The 17,500-nt window shown below is 38.0% G+C and overlaps 1 protein-coding gene across 3 annotated transcripts in view; it reads left to right on the top strand.

Annotated features, from left to right (window-relative positions):
• Positions 1-17,500, top strand: part of gdpd3a (glycerophosphodiester phosphodiesterase domain containing 3a) — a 51,476-nt gene that overhangs the window by 21,266 nt on the left and 12,710 nt on the right. For all 3 annotated transcript variants that reach the window (XM_076297632.1, XM_076297634.1, XM_076297633.1), the window contains 3 exons: positions 198-331; positions 2,256-2,315; positions 5,152-5,203. In XM_076297632.1, coding sequence (XP_076153747.1) covers positions 198-331; positions 2,256-2,315; positions 5,152-5,203 — 246 coding nt within the window. The remainder of the gene's footprint in view (positions 1-197; positions 332-2,255; positions 2,316-5,151; positions 5,204-17,500) is intronic.

The raw sequence follows: 17,500 nt of genomic DNA, 5'->3' as shown, positions 1-17,500 counted from the left end.
TGTGTGTGTGTGTCTGTAGAACTCCTCTATGCCCTACATATTCACAGTATGTGTGTGTGTGTGTGTGTGTGTGTGTGTGTGTGTGTGTGTGTGTGTGTGTGTAGAACTCCTCTATGCCCTACATGTTCACAGTATGTGTATGTGTGTGTGTGTGTGTGTGTGTGTGTGTGTGTGTGTGTGTGTGTGTGTGTGTGTAGAACTCCTCTATGCCCTACATGTTCACAGTATCTCGGGGACTTCAGCTCCTTCTGTTGTTCTACTGCGGACTCCTGCCCTTCGTCCCTCTTGGAGAGAGCTTCCTCCAATTTTACCTGCCACGCATCTTCAACAGGTGTGTGTGTGTGCGTGTGCGTGTGCGTGTGCGTGTGCGTGTGCGTGTGCGTGTGCGTGTATGTGTGTTTGTGTGTGTGTGTGTGTGTGTGTGTGTGTGTGTGTGTGTGTGTGTGTGTGTGTAGATAGATAGATAGATAGATAGATAGATAGATAGATAGATAGATACTTTATTGATCCCCAGGGGAAATTCAAGGTCTCAGCAGCATACATACAACACAAACACATTCTTTAACAGCAGAAAGAGTAATTAAAGTATATAATATAAAAACACAACTAAGCAGTAAGGACAGTAGAAGATAAAGAATATGCTAAATATACTAAAATATAAATAATACTAACACTTAATACAATATATAAAAATATACTAAAATACAAATTACAAAAATACAAATTATACTAACACTTAATCTAAATCAATTCTAAAAACAGTATCCACATAGTGGTGATTAATCAATCAAGAGGCGCTTGCAATGGGTAAGGTATGGTAAGGTGCTCTAAGGTGCTCTGTGTGAATGAGTGTCATGGTTGAAGCCAAATTTAGTTTGAATTTGCTTTTTGGTGTAGACTCTTATTTTGCTTGAGATTTGCTGGCCTTCAGCTGGGAACTTTTATTTTGACATAGTCTTAAGTCACCTGTGCAGGTAAAGATGGCGTCTTCCACATGGTGAGCAGTCTCAGTTAGACAATGGAAGATGCCGTAGTGAAATAGTTTTTTACCGCTTTCAGTTGGAACTACTTGATTTGAAGAAAACCCAGTTTTGGAACTTATATTAGAGTTTAAATTTTGAATTAACCTTTCCTTCGTGGAATACAATTTGGACTACAACCACTGTGTACCACCTGCTTGCCTGCCTGCCTGCCACCTACCTCTCTCCCTCCCTCCCTGCCTGCCTGCTTGTCCCCTGCTCGCCTGCTTGCTACCTGTTTGCCTGCCTGCTACCTGCTTGCCTGCCTGCTATCCATCTTCTTGCTGCTTGCCTGACTGTGTGCCCTCTCCCTACCCGCCTGCCTCTTCTACAATCCTTGAACACAGGTATGAGCAACAGCCGGACACAGTGCTTTAAGATAAGCGTGTAATAACATACAGCATCTACACTTTGGACTTCACACAATATATAAAAATTTACTAAAATACAAATTACAAAAATACAAATTATACTAACACTTAATCTAAATCAATTCTAAAAACAGTATCCACATAGTGGTGATTAATCAATCAAGAGGCGCTTGCAATGGGTAAGGTATGGTAAGGTGCTCTGTGTGAATGAGTGTCATGGTGGTAGTGCAATGGTGATAGTGGTCATGGTGATAGTGCAAATGAGTAAGTCAACAGTGCAACAATGCAGAAATAAAGTAAAGTCTATATATCTATATATTTAACTATTTAAGAAAATGTATAAGTGTGGCCACAGTTCGGCTGTGGCATAGAGGGGGGGGTTATGCATATGTGTGTGTGTGTGTGTGTGTGTGTCTGTGTGTGTGTGTGTGGCAGGGATAGGGTGGCGTGTGATGGGGGCTTTTTTTGCTTTTTTAGTACATTAAAGTTATTACGTTATTGGGCGTTATTCCGTTATTGCCCGTTATTCCGTTATTGGGCGTTATTCCGTTATTGCCCGTTATTACGTTATTGGGCGTTATTACGTTATTGGGCATTATTAAGTTATTGGGCATTATTATGTTATTAGGCGTTATTCTGTTATTGGCCGTTATTACGTTATTGGCCGTTATTACGTTATTGGCCGTTATTACGTTATTGGGCATTATTAAGTTATTGGGCATTATTATGTTATTAGGCGTTATTCTGTTATTGGCCGTTATTACGTTATTACTTTATTGGCCATTATTACGTTATTGGCCGTTATTCGGTTATTGCTTATTGGCTGCAACATGTTTAATTTGCTTCTTGTGTGTTTGTTCTCCAGGACATTCCTACCAGAATCTAGGATTCTGCGAAACAAGGTGGTGGTGTCTCTGATTGAAAAGTAAGTACGTAATTTAGAGATGAAAATAATGATGATGATGGTGATGATGGGGATGATGATGATGATGGTGATATTAGTGGTGATGATGATGATGATGATGATGATAATAGTGGTGATGGGGATGATGAAGATAATAGTGGTGATGGGGATGATGAAGATAATAGTGGTGATGGGGATGGTGATGATGATAATAGTGGTGATGGGGATGATGGTGATAATAATAGTGGTGATGATGATGATGATAATAGTGGTGATGATGATGATGATGATGATGATGATAATAGTGGTGATGGGGATGATGATAATAGTGGTGATGATGATGATGATAATAGTGGTGATAGGGATGATGAAGATGATAATAGTGGTGATGATGATGATGAAGATGATGATAATAGTGGTGATGATGATGATGGTGATAATAGTGGTGATGATGATGATAGTGGTGATGATGATGATGATGATGATGATAATAGTGGTGATGATGATGATGATGATGATGATGATGATAATAGTGGTGATGGGGATGATGAAGATGATGATAATAGTGGTGATGGGGATGATGACGATGATGATAATAGTGGTGATGATGATGAAGATGGTGATAATAGTGGTGATGGGGATGATAATAGTGGTGATGATGATGATAATAGTGGTGATGATGATGATAATAGTGGTGATGATGATGATGAAGATGATAATAGTGGTGATGGTGATGATGATGATGATGATAATAGTGGTGATGATGATGATGATGATGATGATGATAATAGTGGTGATGGGGATGATGAAGATAATAGTGGTGATGGGGATGATGAAGATAATAGTGGTGATGGTGATGATGATAATAGTGGTGATGGGGATGATGGTGATAATAATAGTGGTGATGATGATGATGATAATAGTGGTGATGATGATGATGATGATGATGATGATAATAGTGGTGATGGGGATGATGATAATAGTGGTGATGATGATGATGATAATAGTGGTGATGGGGATGATGAAGATGATAATAGTGGTGATGATGATGATGAAGATGATGATAATAGTGGTGATGATGATGATGATGGTGATAATAGTGGTGATGATGATGATAGTGGTGATGATGATGATGATGATGATGATAATAGTGGTGATGATGATGATGATGATGATAATAGTGGTGATGGGGATGATGAAGATGATGATAATAGTGGTGATGGGGATGATGAAGATGATGATAATAGTGGTGATGATGATGAAGATGGTGATAATAGTGGTGATGGGGATGATAATAGTGGTGATGATGATGATGATAATAGTGGTGATGATGATGATAATAGTGGTGATGATGATGATGAAGATGATAATAGTGGTGATGGTGATGATGATGATGATGATAATAGTGGTGATGATGATGATGATGATGATGATAATAGTGGTGATGGGGATGATGAAGATGATGATAATAGTGGTGATGATGATGATGATGATGGTGATAATAGTGGTGATGGGGATGATGATGATGATGGTGATAATAGTGGTGATGGGGATGATGATGATGATGGTGATAATAGTGGTGATGGGGATGATGATGATGATGGTGATAATAGTGGTGATGGGGATGATGATGATGATGGTGATAATAGTGGTGATGATGATAATAGTGGTGATGATGATGATGATGATGATAATAGTGGTGATGGGGATGATGATGATGATAATAGTGGTGATGATGATGATGATGGTGATAATAGTGGTGATGATGATGATGATGGTGATAATAGTGGTGATGATGATGATGATAATAGTGGTGATGATGATGATGAAGATGATGATAATAGTGGTGATGGGGATGATGAAGATGGTGATAATAGTGGTGATGGGGATGATGAAGATGGTGATAATAGTGGTGATGATGATGATGATGATGATAATAGTGGTGATGATGATGATGATGATGATGATAATAGTGGTGATGGGGATGATGATGATGATAATAGTGGTGATGATGATGATGGTGATAATAGTGGTGATGATGATGATGATGATGATAATAGTGGTGATGATGATGATGGTGATAATAGTGGTGATGATTATGATGATGATGATGATGGTGATAATAGTGGTGATGATGATGGTGATAATAGTGGTGATGATGATGATGATGATGATGATAATAGTGGTGATGATGATGATGATGGTGATAATAGTGGTGATGATGATGATGGTGATAATAGTGGTGATGATGATGATGATGATGATGATAATAGTGGTGATGATGATAATAGTGGTGATGATGATAATAGTGGTGATGATGATGATGATGGTGATAATAGTGGTGATGATGATGATGGTGATAATAGTGGTGATGATGATGATGATGATAATAGTGGTGATGATGATGATGATAATAGTGGTGATGATGATAATAGTGGTGATGATGATGATGATAATAGTGGTGATGATGATGATAATAGTGGTGATGATGATAATAGTGGTGATGATGATGATGATAATAGTGGTGATGATGATAATAGTGGTGATGATGATGATGATAATAGTGGTGATGGTGGTGAGCAAAAGCTCGGGAGAGTGAGAGAGAAAAAAAGATGCCGTTTTAAAAGATCTCTATATATAGCTCTGCATTCCACAAGCCTAGAGCGCCCTCTCCAGGCTGTAGACGGTAATGTTTAGGCTTTGGTTCATGTCAGTCAGTATGAATTAACATTTAGAAACATGTTAAATTGTATATATTTTGATATATAAGTCGCACCTGACTATGAAAGAAAGTGGGACTTATAGTCCGGAAAATACGGTACATCAATGATGTTCTGTTGTGGTGATTTCATTGCAGGCTGACCATGAGGAAGAGTTTGTTTGACCATCTTGTCAAACGGGGGATACAGGTGAGATTGGAGTAACACAGTCACAAGCACTCACACACACTCACACTCACACACACACCAACATACACACACACACACACAAGCACTCACACTCACACTCACCCTCACACACACACAGACACACACACACACACACACTCACATTCACATTCACCTACACACACACACAGACACACATACACACACACACACACACACGGCACATTAGACCAGTTTAGACTGATGCTGGACCTAATTAGTGTGCTTGCTAAAGCAGGCACACTATTGTATTTTGGCGTAAATCTCGCCAAAATGCAACCTAGGGTCTTTTTGTGAATGTACCCGAGTCAAATTTTAATTTAAAAGAATAATTCAGTCCCTCCAGGATTTCGCGAGGATTTTTTGAGATTGTTGCGATCTAAAAACCCTGATTTCACGACATCTTTTCTAAAAAATTGCGATGGAAGTTGCAGTGTTTTTAGCTGTTTGTTGCGAAGAAATTGCGAGAGGAAGTGAAAAATGCACAAATAGTTGCGATTTTTAAAAAAAAATATTTTTTAATTGAGGGTAATTAAGGTTAGTAAGACCAAAATTACACGGATCATCTTGATGCTTATTGAAAAGGATAAGTAAAGGTAAATAGTAAGGGTTACAGAAAATCAAAGTAGGCCTACTTTATTTGTGTAAATACTTTGACTGGGGTAATTCACAAAGCAGTAGGAACCTTTCGTAGAACTGTCCAAAAAAGACAGCCTCCTAAAGAGATGTCATAATGTCATATGTTTCAATACATTCATATATGTTGTAATTCATATTAAGTTCATATCTTTTTAATAATTCATATTCTGTGACTTGCATAATTACTGATAGCCAACTAAGTATCTAGTAATTTCATATTGATTTAAACTATTAGACTACACTTTTCTTTAATGTTATTACATTGGTGGTGTAAGTCTAATTGACTGCCTGCCACTTTAAGGACGTGAGAGTAGCGTAATAACATATCTAAGTGGATTGGAACGCTTGCATCTCACTGTGTTCGGCTACGACTCGAAATAACTTTTTGCATAGTGCATCACGATATGTGGATAGAATTCGGGATGTTTTCTATGTCATTAGTTAAAATAAATGTTAAAAAATAACTCATATGAAATCATTCTTGGATCATAGAAGAGGTAAATGTCTTACAATGTTATTAATTTCTATGATTTTGGTAGCACTGCACTACACAAACTGAGCCCACAAGCTAGCAAACATGACACGAGCTAAAAGGACATCTCCAGGTGTAAACGTTTGCCAATGGGTTGCATATTGTAGCCTACTCAAATGTCAGTTAGGTTAGGTTACTGACATTTGAGTTAGCAACACTAGGTTGAGATGACAGATTCAAGTAAAGCAGATCATTAACGTTAGCCTTCTATTTATTGTCATCAAAACTGCAGAGGAGTGAACAAGTTATAGGGCAGTCTCTGGTGTCTGCAGAAGTGAGTGTGGCATCTAAGTCAATATTCTGCGCGAGGGGCTGTTGTGGTAGGTGAAATTTCACAGGGAAACCATGATGATTGGTCAAATTTGCGAAAAAGTTGCAGTGTTTGGACAAAATTGCGAGGTCGCCCAGAATTCACGAGGATTTGCTGAATTTGCGTTAATTGTTGCGATTGCAACATCGCGAATTCCTGGAGGGACTGATAATTGGGTGCCTTGTTGCCTTGCTCAAGGGCACTTCAGCCGTTCCTACTGGTCGGGGATCGAGCCGGCAACCCTCCGGCTACAAGCCCGAAGCCCTAACCAGTAGGCCACGGCTGCCCCACAATAATAACAAACTTAGCCGAGAATGTGCTTTCAGCGTGGCTCATGATGCTACCTACTGCACGAGCACACGCACACACACACACACACACACACAACACGCTCACACACACACACACAACACACACACACACACACACGCTCACACACACACACACACACACAACACGCACACACACACACACAACACGCTCACACACACACACACACACACACACACACACACACACACACACAACACGCACACACACGCACACACACACACAACACGCACACACACACACAACACGCACACACACACACACCCACTGTGCCTGTGCACAGAATGGAGGGGCGTATCCTGTGCATATAGGGGAGGGGCGTATCCTGTGCATATAGGGGAGGGGCGTGGCATGTGCATATAGGAGAGGGGCGTGGCCTGTGCATGTAGAGGAGGGCGTGGCCTGTGCACAGAATGGAGGGGTGTATCCTGTGCATATAGGGGAGGGGCGTATCATGTGCATATAGGGGAGGGGCGTATCCTGTGCATATAGGGGAGGGGCGTGGCATGTGCATCTGGTGAGGGGCGTGGTCTGTGCATATAGGGGAGGGGAGTGACATGTGCATATAGGGGAGGGGTGTGTCCTGTGCATATAGGGGAGGGGTGTGGCATGTGCATCTGGTGAGGGGCGTGGTCTGTGCATATAGGGGAGGGGAGTGGCATGTGCATATAGGGGAGGGGCGTGGCATGTGCATCTGGTGAGGGGCGTGTTCTGTGCACAGAATGGAGGGGCGTGTCGAGTGCCTTAAAGAAGCAGTGTGAATCAATGTTGTGACGGAGGTTGGGACTCCAGGATAAAGGTTTTGACTGAGTGGCAAGATATGGATTGCGATTTCCGGTCAGAGAATTCACGGATACAGATCCACTGTTTATCTTCTTTAATCTTTACAGTTTCGTAACTTGAGCAATGTTTTGTATATGTGTCCATTTGTTCGATATATGTATGTGATTGTGTGTGCGTGGTGTGTGTGTGGTTTCTGAAATGAAATAAGGAATAAACGTGGATTACTAACACAGCCATTAATGTAGTGCAGTGGTCCCCAAACTTTTTCTTCCGAGGGCCAGCTCACTATGCCTGGCTCTAAGAGAACTCATATCAGTGTAAAATGTAGCTCAAATGAAATAATACTAATAAAAAGACTTTAACATTCCCAAAAGTATTAGCAGGGAGTCCCAAAATAAATTTTATCCAAAATGTGTGAACTCTGTGTATTTGCATACACAGCTCAAGTTGTGAACAAGCAATATCCTACAAATTATTTGAAGTTCTCAAACTATGAGAGTTTTATGAAGTGCAGGCAAAAACATCTGAAATGACCACTTTCACTCACCTGATGAGAACTTGTGAATTTGTATGAACATTTGAACGAGTGAATAAAAAATAGAAATAATTATCCCAGAAAGTCCCAGAAATATGACTTGACTTAGTTAGTTATTAAAAAATAATTGATACACTTCTAGAATACTTTGAGCACTAATGCAGTCAGCCTCTTGCATTGTTTGCAGGTAGGCCTACGCTAAATTCATTGTCCAGGTGTGCCCTTATAAAGGTTAAGCTGAGTTGTGCATGTTTGGAGAATAGTGATCCATGATCACATCCATGATGACTAAGTGATCAATTTTGGGATGGGGTGAAAATTTCAACCACCAAAACACCACCCCCAAAGTGGAAAATAGCTATAGAAATGTATTAGTTTTGGGTGTTTTTCAGACAATGGGACCTGGTGACCTCAAAGTAAATGGTAACACTAAAACAAGGGGCTACATTAAGATTTTTGGAGGAAAAGATCAGCTAATTCACACAGGAATACTTTACTCAGAGCAAAGAGATTTCTTAGATGTAATGAAATAATAAAGAGAAAAATAGAATGAGAATTCTTTCATCAATTCAGTGGTGGTGTCTTTTTCTTAAGGGACATATTTATTGAAGTAATCTAAAAGTAATCCTAAAGTAATCAGATTACGTTACATGTTTTTGGTAATCCAACTGATTACGTTACTGATTACAAAAATTGGCATGTAATTTGTAGTCAATAATGGATTACATTTCAAAGTAATCTGACCCAACCCTGCGAAGGAGCTTGCTCTTCTCCGCAACCCTGTCTATCACGCAGGGCCGTAGTCACCATAGACTTTGACGTGACCAAAATGTCCCCCCCAATATTCGGACATAGAAAAATAAAGAAAGAAAAAAACGCTATAGGCTATTACAGGAAACCAACAAGTCCCGCCATCTGAAATGCAATCAAACGTAAATAACGCACAAATTAGTGACCTGTTGATGGTTTCAGAGAGAGTAGCCTACACTGTGAGTGGTTTGTCCTGGAGGTTTTGCGTTTATCGTTTGAGGCGTGCGCTATCAAAAGCTTCCTGCACCCTGCTGCGGTGCGGGCTGTCAACAATATCGCAAAAGATACCGGTACAATTCTCACAAAACTTGTTGGAAAGGTGTAGCACTGTCTAAGGAAACCCCATTCATTTTTGAAGCTGATCAGACTCAAAGGGAACTTTGAAGCAATTCCATATTATAGCCTATTTTCTCGCAATGATAGCGAAAGTGAAAAAGCGAAGGTGTCCTTTTATTTGAATTTGTGCATGCCTGTGTCATTCATTTCTTTCACATGTCTTATAACATAAATAATGCATTCATATGCTAGTAGTAATGTCAGAAATGAACCAGTTTATAAGTTACATTTAGATGCGCGCTCAATCGCGCATCCATGCAGGCAAAACGTAGCACTCAAATGTGGCGACGGCACAAAAGTTGAAAAAACTTTTACAATGGCGGTGATAGCCTACAGTTAATGTGAATCGCGGACAATAACCAAAGAAAGGAATTTCCACCTCCATTCACCAAATAAAGGCTGTAGTAGGCCTAGTGTTTCTACATGTTAACACAAAACGTAATTTCTGTCAGAAACCAGAAACTATAATGCATAGGGTAACTTGAGGTGAGTCAGACAGAAGAGGGACCTGACTTAGTAGGCTATCTTGAATCCCATCCCCTTCAAACTACCTTAAAATTGTGTGATTAGCTGCCAGAATAATAAAATCAAAATACTAAATATGATTGGGCTATAGGTCCAAACCTATGAGTAAGCATTCAGTGTAATATAGAGATTATCAAAGATACTCTAGTTTGTATTTTCTTTTAAAATATACATTTTGGACAAATGGAGTCATACCACAGGTCTATGTCCAGGGATGTATTATTGAATGGACCTACTGGGCCCAAGAGCTCAGGGGGCCCTGAAGCCTAAGACTGTGTGAAGTTGCTTCTCCGCCCTTCTCTTCTATTTCCACAAAACTCACAAGTCGTCATAATTATAAAGGGTCATTTTTATAAGTCTTCCGGGGAAGTATGCCCCCGGGCGCCCCTATCTTAACAGGGGAGGGTTTTTTTTGCATCTATTCCCAGAGGTTCATAATCCATCCGTGCCTATGTCCCTCAAAAGTTTGGTATATCCTAATTGACTGACTTAACTAATGACTGTTTTGTGATTTTAATAATATTTTTGCATGGCAGGAAATGTGAATTCTGTTATTGAAATTCACACCGCACCACAGATTTGGTCCCCCCCAATGTTGACATCATGGCTACGGCCTTGCTATCACGTCATCAGCATCCAAGGACCTCTTTCTCTGTCGCCATCAGCATAAAGACCTCCAAATTATCCTGTGACAATCGTGTCCTTAGGCGATTCTTGATGAATTTAAGAGGAAAAACTCTGTTCGCATGCCACTTGAGTAACCTACATGATAGTGTTAGTAGGAATTCATACTGTATGCTAACCATATATTGTTGTAGGCACAGGTAAAGAGGTTTAACTGCTGGAGAAGGAAATAGCAACAGATTGCACAATTCTTGCAGGTAGCACATTTCTTGCTCACCAGGTTTATTTCTGTATCTTCCTCTATCTCCATGACATCATCAAAGTCCGACGCTCTGACTGTGTACTTGTTTAGAGGAGACTTTTTCAGGCTGTCCCAGTGCGTAGCGAGGTGTGTCAATTCCGACTGTAGATTTTCAACCGTAGCTTCACTGAATTTAAGCAGACATTCACTTATGTTTCGAAGTGCATTTTGAGGCAGTTTATTAGCTTTTATAAGGGGAAAATTCCGAGGATCAAGGCATGCTAGATCGGCATACAATTCCCCGTGCTGAAGGAAGTAGACGCATTCAGTTTTGAAATTCCCAGAAGTCATTGCTTCATTGCTTCAACTTTTGTAAACCAATAATAAAATAAAAGATACAGGCATATTTATTGTATTTCAATTTCAAACAATGCACGTTTTAAACATTTGATTGAATAAGGCTACAAAAGAATGTAGACTGATGTAAATATTGACGGTCACCATGACTGTAGTATAGAGACTCATATCTGGTATAAATACTGATCAGTTTCCCATTGCACAGGAGGACGAGGGAGTTAGAGATAAATGGCTGATTTGAAGCCAATTAACACTATTGATGCTTGATAGTGGGCCTTGCGGTGAAGGGGCGCGAAACCCGACAAGCATGCCGCCCCGTGATTGGCCTGCCCAAACAGCCCACGAGAGGCCGCAGCCCTTCCAGAGCGTCCAGTCCGTCACTGCACACACACACATACATACTCATGAACAGCCCTAGCCTATTCCACTGCACACACACACACACATACTCATGAACAGCCCTAGCCTATTCCACTGCACACACACACACACACACACACACACACACACACACACACACACACACATACTCATGAACAGCCCTTGCCTATTCCACTGTCCGCTCCCATGGCCCACACCTGAGCAAGCACACTTTTCTGTTCCTCTGCAATGCATTCTAGTTCCTTACTCTCCCTCTTTTCTCTCCTCCCTTTTCTCTTCTCTCCATCCCTTCCTCTCTCTTGCTCTCTCTCATTCCTGCCCCATCCCATCCCCTCTCATTCTCTCCTCCCTCTTTTCTCTCTCTCTCCCCCTCTCCCTCTCTCTCCCCCTCTCCCTCTCTCAAATTTTTTTCAATTCAATTCAAATAAGCTTTATTGACATGACAAGAGTGTTTGTGTTGTCAAAGCATGTATACAGATTCAGTACATAAATATACGATAAACAAAACAATGTTGATTAAATAATAATAAATAAATTATATTAAGAAAGAATATTAATTTAATAAAAAAGAATAATGAATGATGATAATAATAAAATAATAATAATAAAACATTTTTTTTTTAATTAATAAAAAAAAAAAAAAAAAATTGAGACTAGGTTTAGATTTCTGCTCTTTGTCCATTATGTGTTTTCTCTCAGTTTGTGGCACTTAAGCACAAACTGTGCAGAGAGCTGTAGGGATTGTTCTTCCTCACCTAGGAGGGTTTTCATTTTTGAATTGTCGTCTAGACCTTTAAATTGTGGGGTTTTTTCTAGAAATTTAGGGTAAAAAGAAATTTCTCAGTGGAGTATATTTGGTGCACCTCAGAAGGAAGTGTTTTTCATCTTCAATCTCCATGAGGTCACAGTGGGAGCAAATTCTTTGGTGTCTCTCTTGCCAGGATCTTTTATGCCGTCCAGTTTCAATTTGCAATTTATGGTCGCCCAATCTGTATTTTGTTAGGTAGCGACTTTGTGGTTGTTTTAATTTAATCAGATAATTTGCTAGTTCGTATTTTCGGTTTAATCTAAGGTAACAATTCATTTTCTTATTATGTTGGGCGTCTTCTAACCATTGGGAAATGTAGGCGTTTTTGTTGTTATTGTGGATTTCTTTTAGTAGTATTGGTTTTGTATCACTAATGTCATTGTCGTTTATAATCAAATTTAAGAGGTTGTCTTTATCTGGTTCTGCTGAATTTTCAAGTAGCGCTTTGTGGTTTAGATTTTGAGGGTCTGAACATTTTAAGTGCATCCAGAATTTTATGGATCTTTTTGTGATGGCCAGGGACATAGGGAAACGACCTAATTCAGCCCTGCAGGCATGGTTGGGTGTACTTCTATGTACATGTAGGAGGATTTTGCACAGCTCCATGTGTAAGATTTCTATTACAGATTTATCCCAAGATTTTTTTGATCGCAGTAAAGCTGGCCCCAAAATTTCTGAGCCATACAAGAGGATTGGTGTAATGACGGAGTCAATTATTTTTAGCCAAATTTTGATGGGGGGTTGGAATTTCTTTAAAGTTTTATGTATTGCATAGAATGCTCTTCGAGCTTTGTCTCTGAGCATTTTTATGCCTGTGCTGAAATTGCCTGAGGCGTTTATAGTTAGTCCTAAATATGTATAATTAGTTGTATGTTCTAGGATATCAGGGCCTAATTTGAATTGAAATTTACTTTTGGTTGATCGTGCTTTTTTTTGGAATATCATTATTTTTGTCTTACCTAAATTTACTTTTAAGGACCAGATCTGGCAAAATTGGTTTAAAATAGATAGATTCTGTCTTAAACCTTCTTCTGTAGGTGAGAGTAAGACTAGATCATCTGCAAACATAAGAAATTTGACATCTTTGTTGTATAAATTTAGACCAGGTGCTGTTGAATTCTCTAGCATTGTGGCTAGTTCATTAATGTAGATGTTAAATAAAGTGGGGCTTAGGCTGCAGCCCTGTCTAACTCCTTGGCTTTGTCTAAAAAATTCTGTTCGCTTATTTCCTATTTTAATGCTGTTCTTGCTATTTTCATACATTGATTTTATTAAATCATAAGTTTTGCCTCCAATTCCAATTTCTAAAAGTTTCAAGAGCAAACCTCTATGCCAGATATGATCAAATGCTTTTTGAAAATCTACGAAGCATGCAAATATTTTTTGTTTTTTGGACTGATGTATGTGTTTATTTATTAGTGTCTGGAGTGTGTAGAGGTGGTCGGATGTTCGATATTTTGGCAGGAAACCAATTTGACTTTTGCTGAGAATGTTCTGATTGTCTAGAAATTTTAATATGCGGCTGTTGATGATACCGCAAAATAATTTCCCCAAGTTGCTTGTGATGCAAATGCCTCTGTAATTATTTGGGTCATATTTGTCGCCTGATTTAAAAATAGGGGTGACAAGGCCTATGTTCCAAGTGGTAGGGAAGAATCCACTTTGTAGTGTCAAATTAAAAAGTTTTTTTTATGGCCTCTTGCATCTGTAAATTGCTGAATTTCAGCATCTCTGTGGAGATACGATCAATCCCACAAGCTTTGCCAGATTTCAGTTTTTTAATTTGGTCTTTTATTTCTGTGATTGTAATGGGGAAGTCCAGGGGATTTTGGTATTCTTTAATGGTTTTTTCTAAGGATTCTTGTTTGGATATTATTACTTGTTGTTCAGGAATGAGTTCTCGACTTTCTGGGTTCTGGTGAAGATTTTTAAAGTAAGACAGCCATATATTACCATTTTTGATTGGTGTTTCAAATTTATCTGTTTTTGTTAATTTTTTCCAATTTGACCAAAAGGTGTTTTGGTTTATTGATTGTTCAAGTTTGCTTAGTTCTCTGTTCATATACTCAAACTTTTTGTTTTGTAATAATTGTTTATAATGTTTTAGTTCAAGATGATAGTTCTCTCTACCTTCTATATCATTTGGGTTTCGGTGTTTATGATTGGATAGCTGTCTTAACTTTTTCCTAGATAGATCACATTCCCTATCAAACCATTCTTCTTTACTTTTTACTTTCTTTCTCTTCATTTTATTTGTTTGTTTTAAATTAGATTTGTTTGCCAATTTGATAAATATATTATTTAAATGATCACAGGCCATGTTCACGCTAGTTTCATTATGTTCATATTGGGTCGATATGAAATTTTCAATCCTACATTCATTGTCATGATCTTGAATGACTGTTTCATATAGTGCTATATATTTTTCTGTCCAACAGAAAGTTCTAGGTAGGGGTATTAGGTTTGGCTCAGGAATTTGAGGATCTAATTGAGTATCTGACCATTTTAGGTGTAGGATTGCCTGACAATGATCAGAAATTGGTAATTGTGGCATTATCATAAATGCTGTTATGATTTCAGGGTCTAGGTCGGTGATGTTGTAGTCAACCACAGAGCTACCAAGGGAAGAGGAAAATGTAAATCTTCCAAAGGAATCTCCTCTAAATCTACCATTAACAATATCTACACCTAGGCTTTTACACAATCGCAGCAGTTTTGTTCCACTGGCATTAGTGGTACCATCAAAACTTTGCCTCTGTATATTAACTTTTTGGTTGTACAGAGTTGTACTACGGAATATGTGATTGTCACCTTCTATGGCAACATAGTCTATTTCTTTACCGGTCCTGGCATTAAGATCACCACAGAGTAATACTTTTCCCACAGATTGGAAATAATTTATTTCACTCACAAGAGTGTCAAAAAGACTATCATCATAATATGGGGAGGTGGATGGTGGTATATACACTGCACAGAGGTAGAGGTCTTGGCATAGATTTAAAAGTTCTTTCTTAATTTTGAGCCACAAGTGTGAATTCCCTTTTTTGATAAGGGTTATTTTGTTTTTGTATTCAGCCTTGAACCAGATTAAAATACCCCCTGAATTTCTGCCATTTTTTATGTGGCTTTGCTTGAGTGAGGGTAATGACATTTCTATATAGTTGTGTGGGCAATGAGCAGATTCATCTCTCCAAGTCTCTAAAAGAATAATGATACCTATGTTCTCAATACTAATACTAAAATCAGGGTTGGTTGTTTTACAACCAAAGACAGAGGAAAATAGTCCTTGAATATTCCAAGTACTTATTTAAAAAAAAGCTATTTTAGAATTTGAAAAGTTAGGTTGTGAATATAGCAATGAAGTTGGATCACATCATCTAGATGTCTAACTAAATGCATTTAAGACCTATATTGGTATCTATACAGAAGTTGGATCACATCATCTAGATGTCTAAATAAATGCATTTAAGATCTATATTGGTATCTATACAGAAGTTGGATCACATCATCTAGATGTCTAACTAAATGCATTTAAGATCTATATTGGTATCTATACAGAAGTTGGATCACATCATCTAGATGTCTAACTAAATGCATTTAAGACCTATATTGGTATCTATACAGAAGTTGGATCACATCATCTAGATGTCTAACTAAATGCATTTAAGACCTATATTGGTATCTATACAGAAGTTGGATCACATCATCTAGATGTCTAACTAAATGCATTTAAGACCTATATTGGTATCTATACAGAAGTTGGATCACATCATCTAGATGTCTAACTAAATGCATTTAAGACCTATATTGGTATCTATACAGAAGTTGGATCACATCATCTAGATGTCTAACTAAATGGATTTAAGACCTATATTGGTATCTATACAGAAGTTGGATCACATCATCTAGATGTCTAACTAAATGGATTTAAGACCTATATTGGTATCTATACAGAAGTTGGATCACATCATCTAGATGTCTAACTAAATGGATTTAAGACCTATATTGGTATCTATACAGAAGTTGGATCACATCATCTAGATGTCTAACTAAATGGATTTAAGACCTATATTGGTATCTATACAGAAGTTGGATCACATCATCTAGATGTCTAACTAAATGGATTTAAGACCTATATTGGTATCTATACAGAAGTTGGATCACATCATCTAGATGTCTAACTAAATGCATTTAAGATCTATATTGGTATCTATACAGAAGTTGGATCACATCATCTAGATGTCTAACTAAATGGATTTAAGATCTATATTGGTATCTATACAGAAGTTGGATCACATCATCTAGATGTCTAACTAAATGCATTTAAGACCTATATTGGTATCTATACAGAAGTTGGATCACATCATCTAGATGTCTAACTAAATGGATTTAAGACCTATATTGGTATCTATACAGAAGTTGGATCACATCATCTAGATGTCTAACTAAATGCATTTAAGACCTATATTGGTATCTATACAGAAGTTGGATCACATCATCTAGATGTCTAACTAAATGCATTTAAGATCTATATTGGTATCTATACAGAAGTTGGATCACATCATCTAGATGTCTAACTAAATGCATTTAAGATCTATATTGGTATCTATACAGAAGTTGGATCACATCATCTAGATGTCTAACTAAATGCATTTAAGATCTATATTGGTATCTATACAGAAGTTGGATCACATCATCTAGATGTCTAACTAAATGGATTTAAGACCTATATTGGTATCTATACAGAAGTTGGATCACATCATCTAGATGTCTAACTAAATGGATTTAAGACCTATATTGGTATCTATACAGAAGTTGGATCACATCATCTAGATGTCTAACTAAATGGATTTAAGACCTATACTGGTATCTATACAAAAGTATACTGTAGGAGAGTTTTGTAGTAGGACTAAAATTAAATTAAACAGGAAGTCTTAACTATTGAAAAAATAAAAATAAAAAATAGAAGTATGAAAATAAATAAACAAATAAATCCTACAAAATTGTATGATATACCATTAGGAACTGACAGTTGTAGGTAATCATGTTCATTTTTGAAAAATATGAA

This window comes from Alosa pseudoharengus, unplaced genomic scaffold (assembly GCF_046254945.1).
Source record: "Alosa pseudoharengus isolate Yale_2024_CS ecotype anadromous, Long Island Sound unplaced genomic scaffold, YU_APseudo_1.1 YU_APseudo_1.1_scf_21, whole genome shotgun sequence".
NCBI lineage: Eukaryota > Metazoa > Chordata > Actinopteri > Clupeiformes > Clupeidae > Alosa > Alosa pseudoharengus.
The sequence above is the reverse complement of the archived record's forward strand: the minus strand, read 5'-3'. Positions and strand labels throughout refer to the sequence as shown.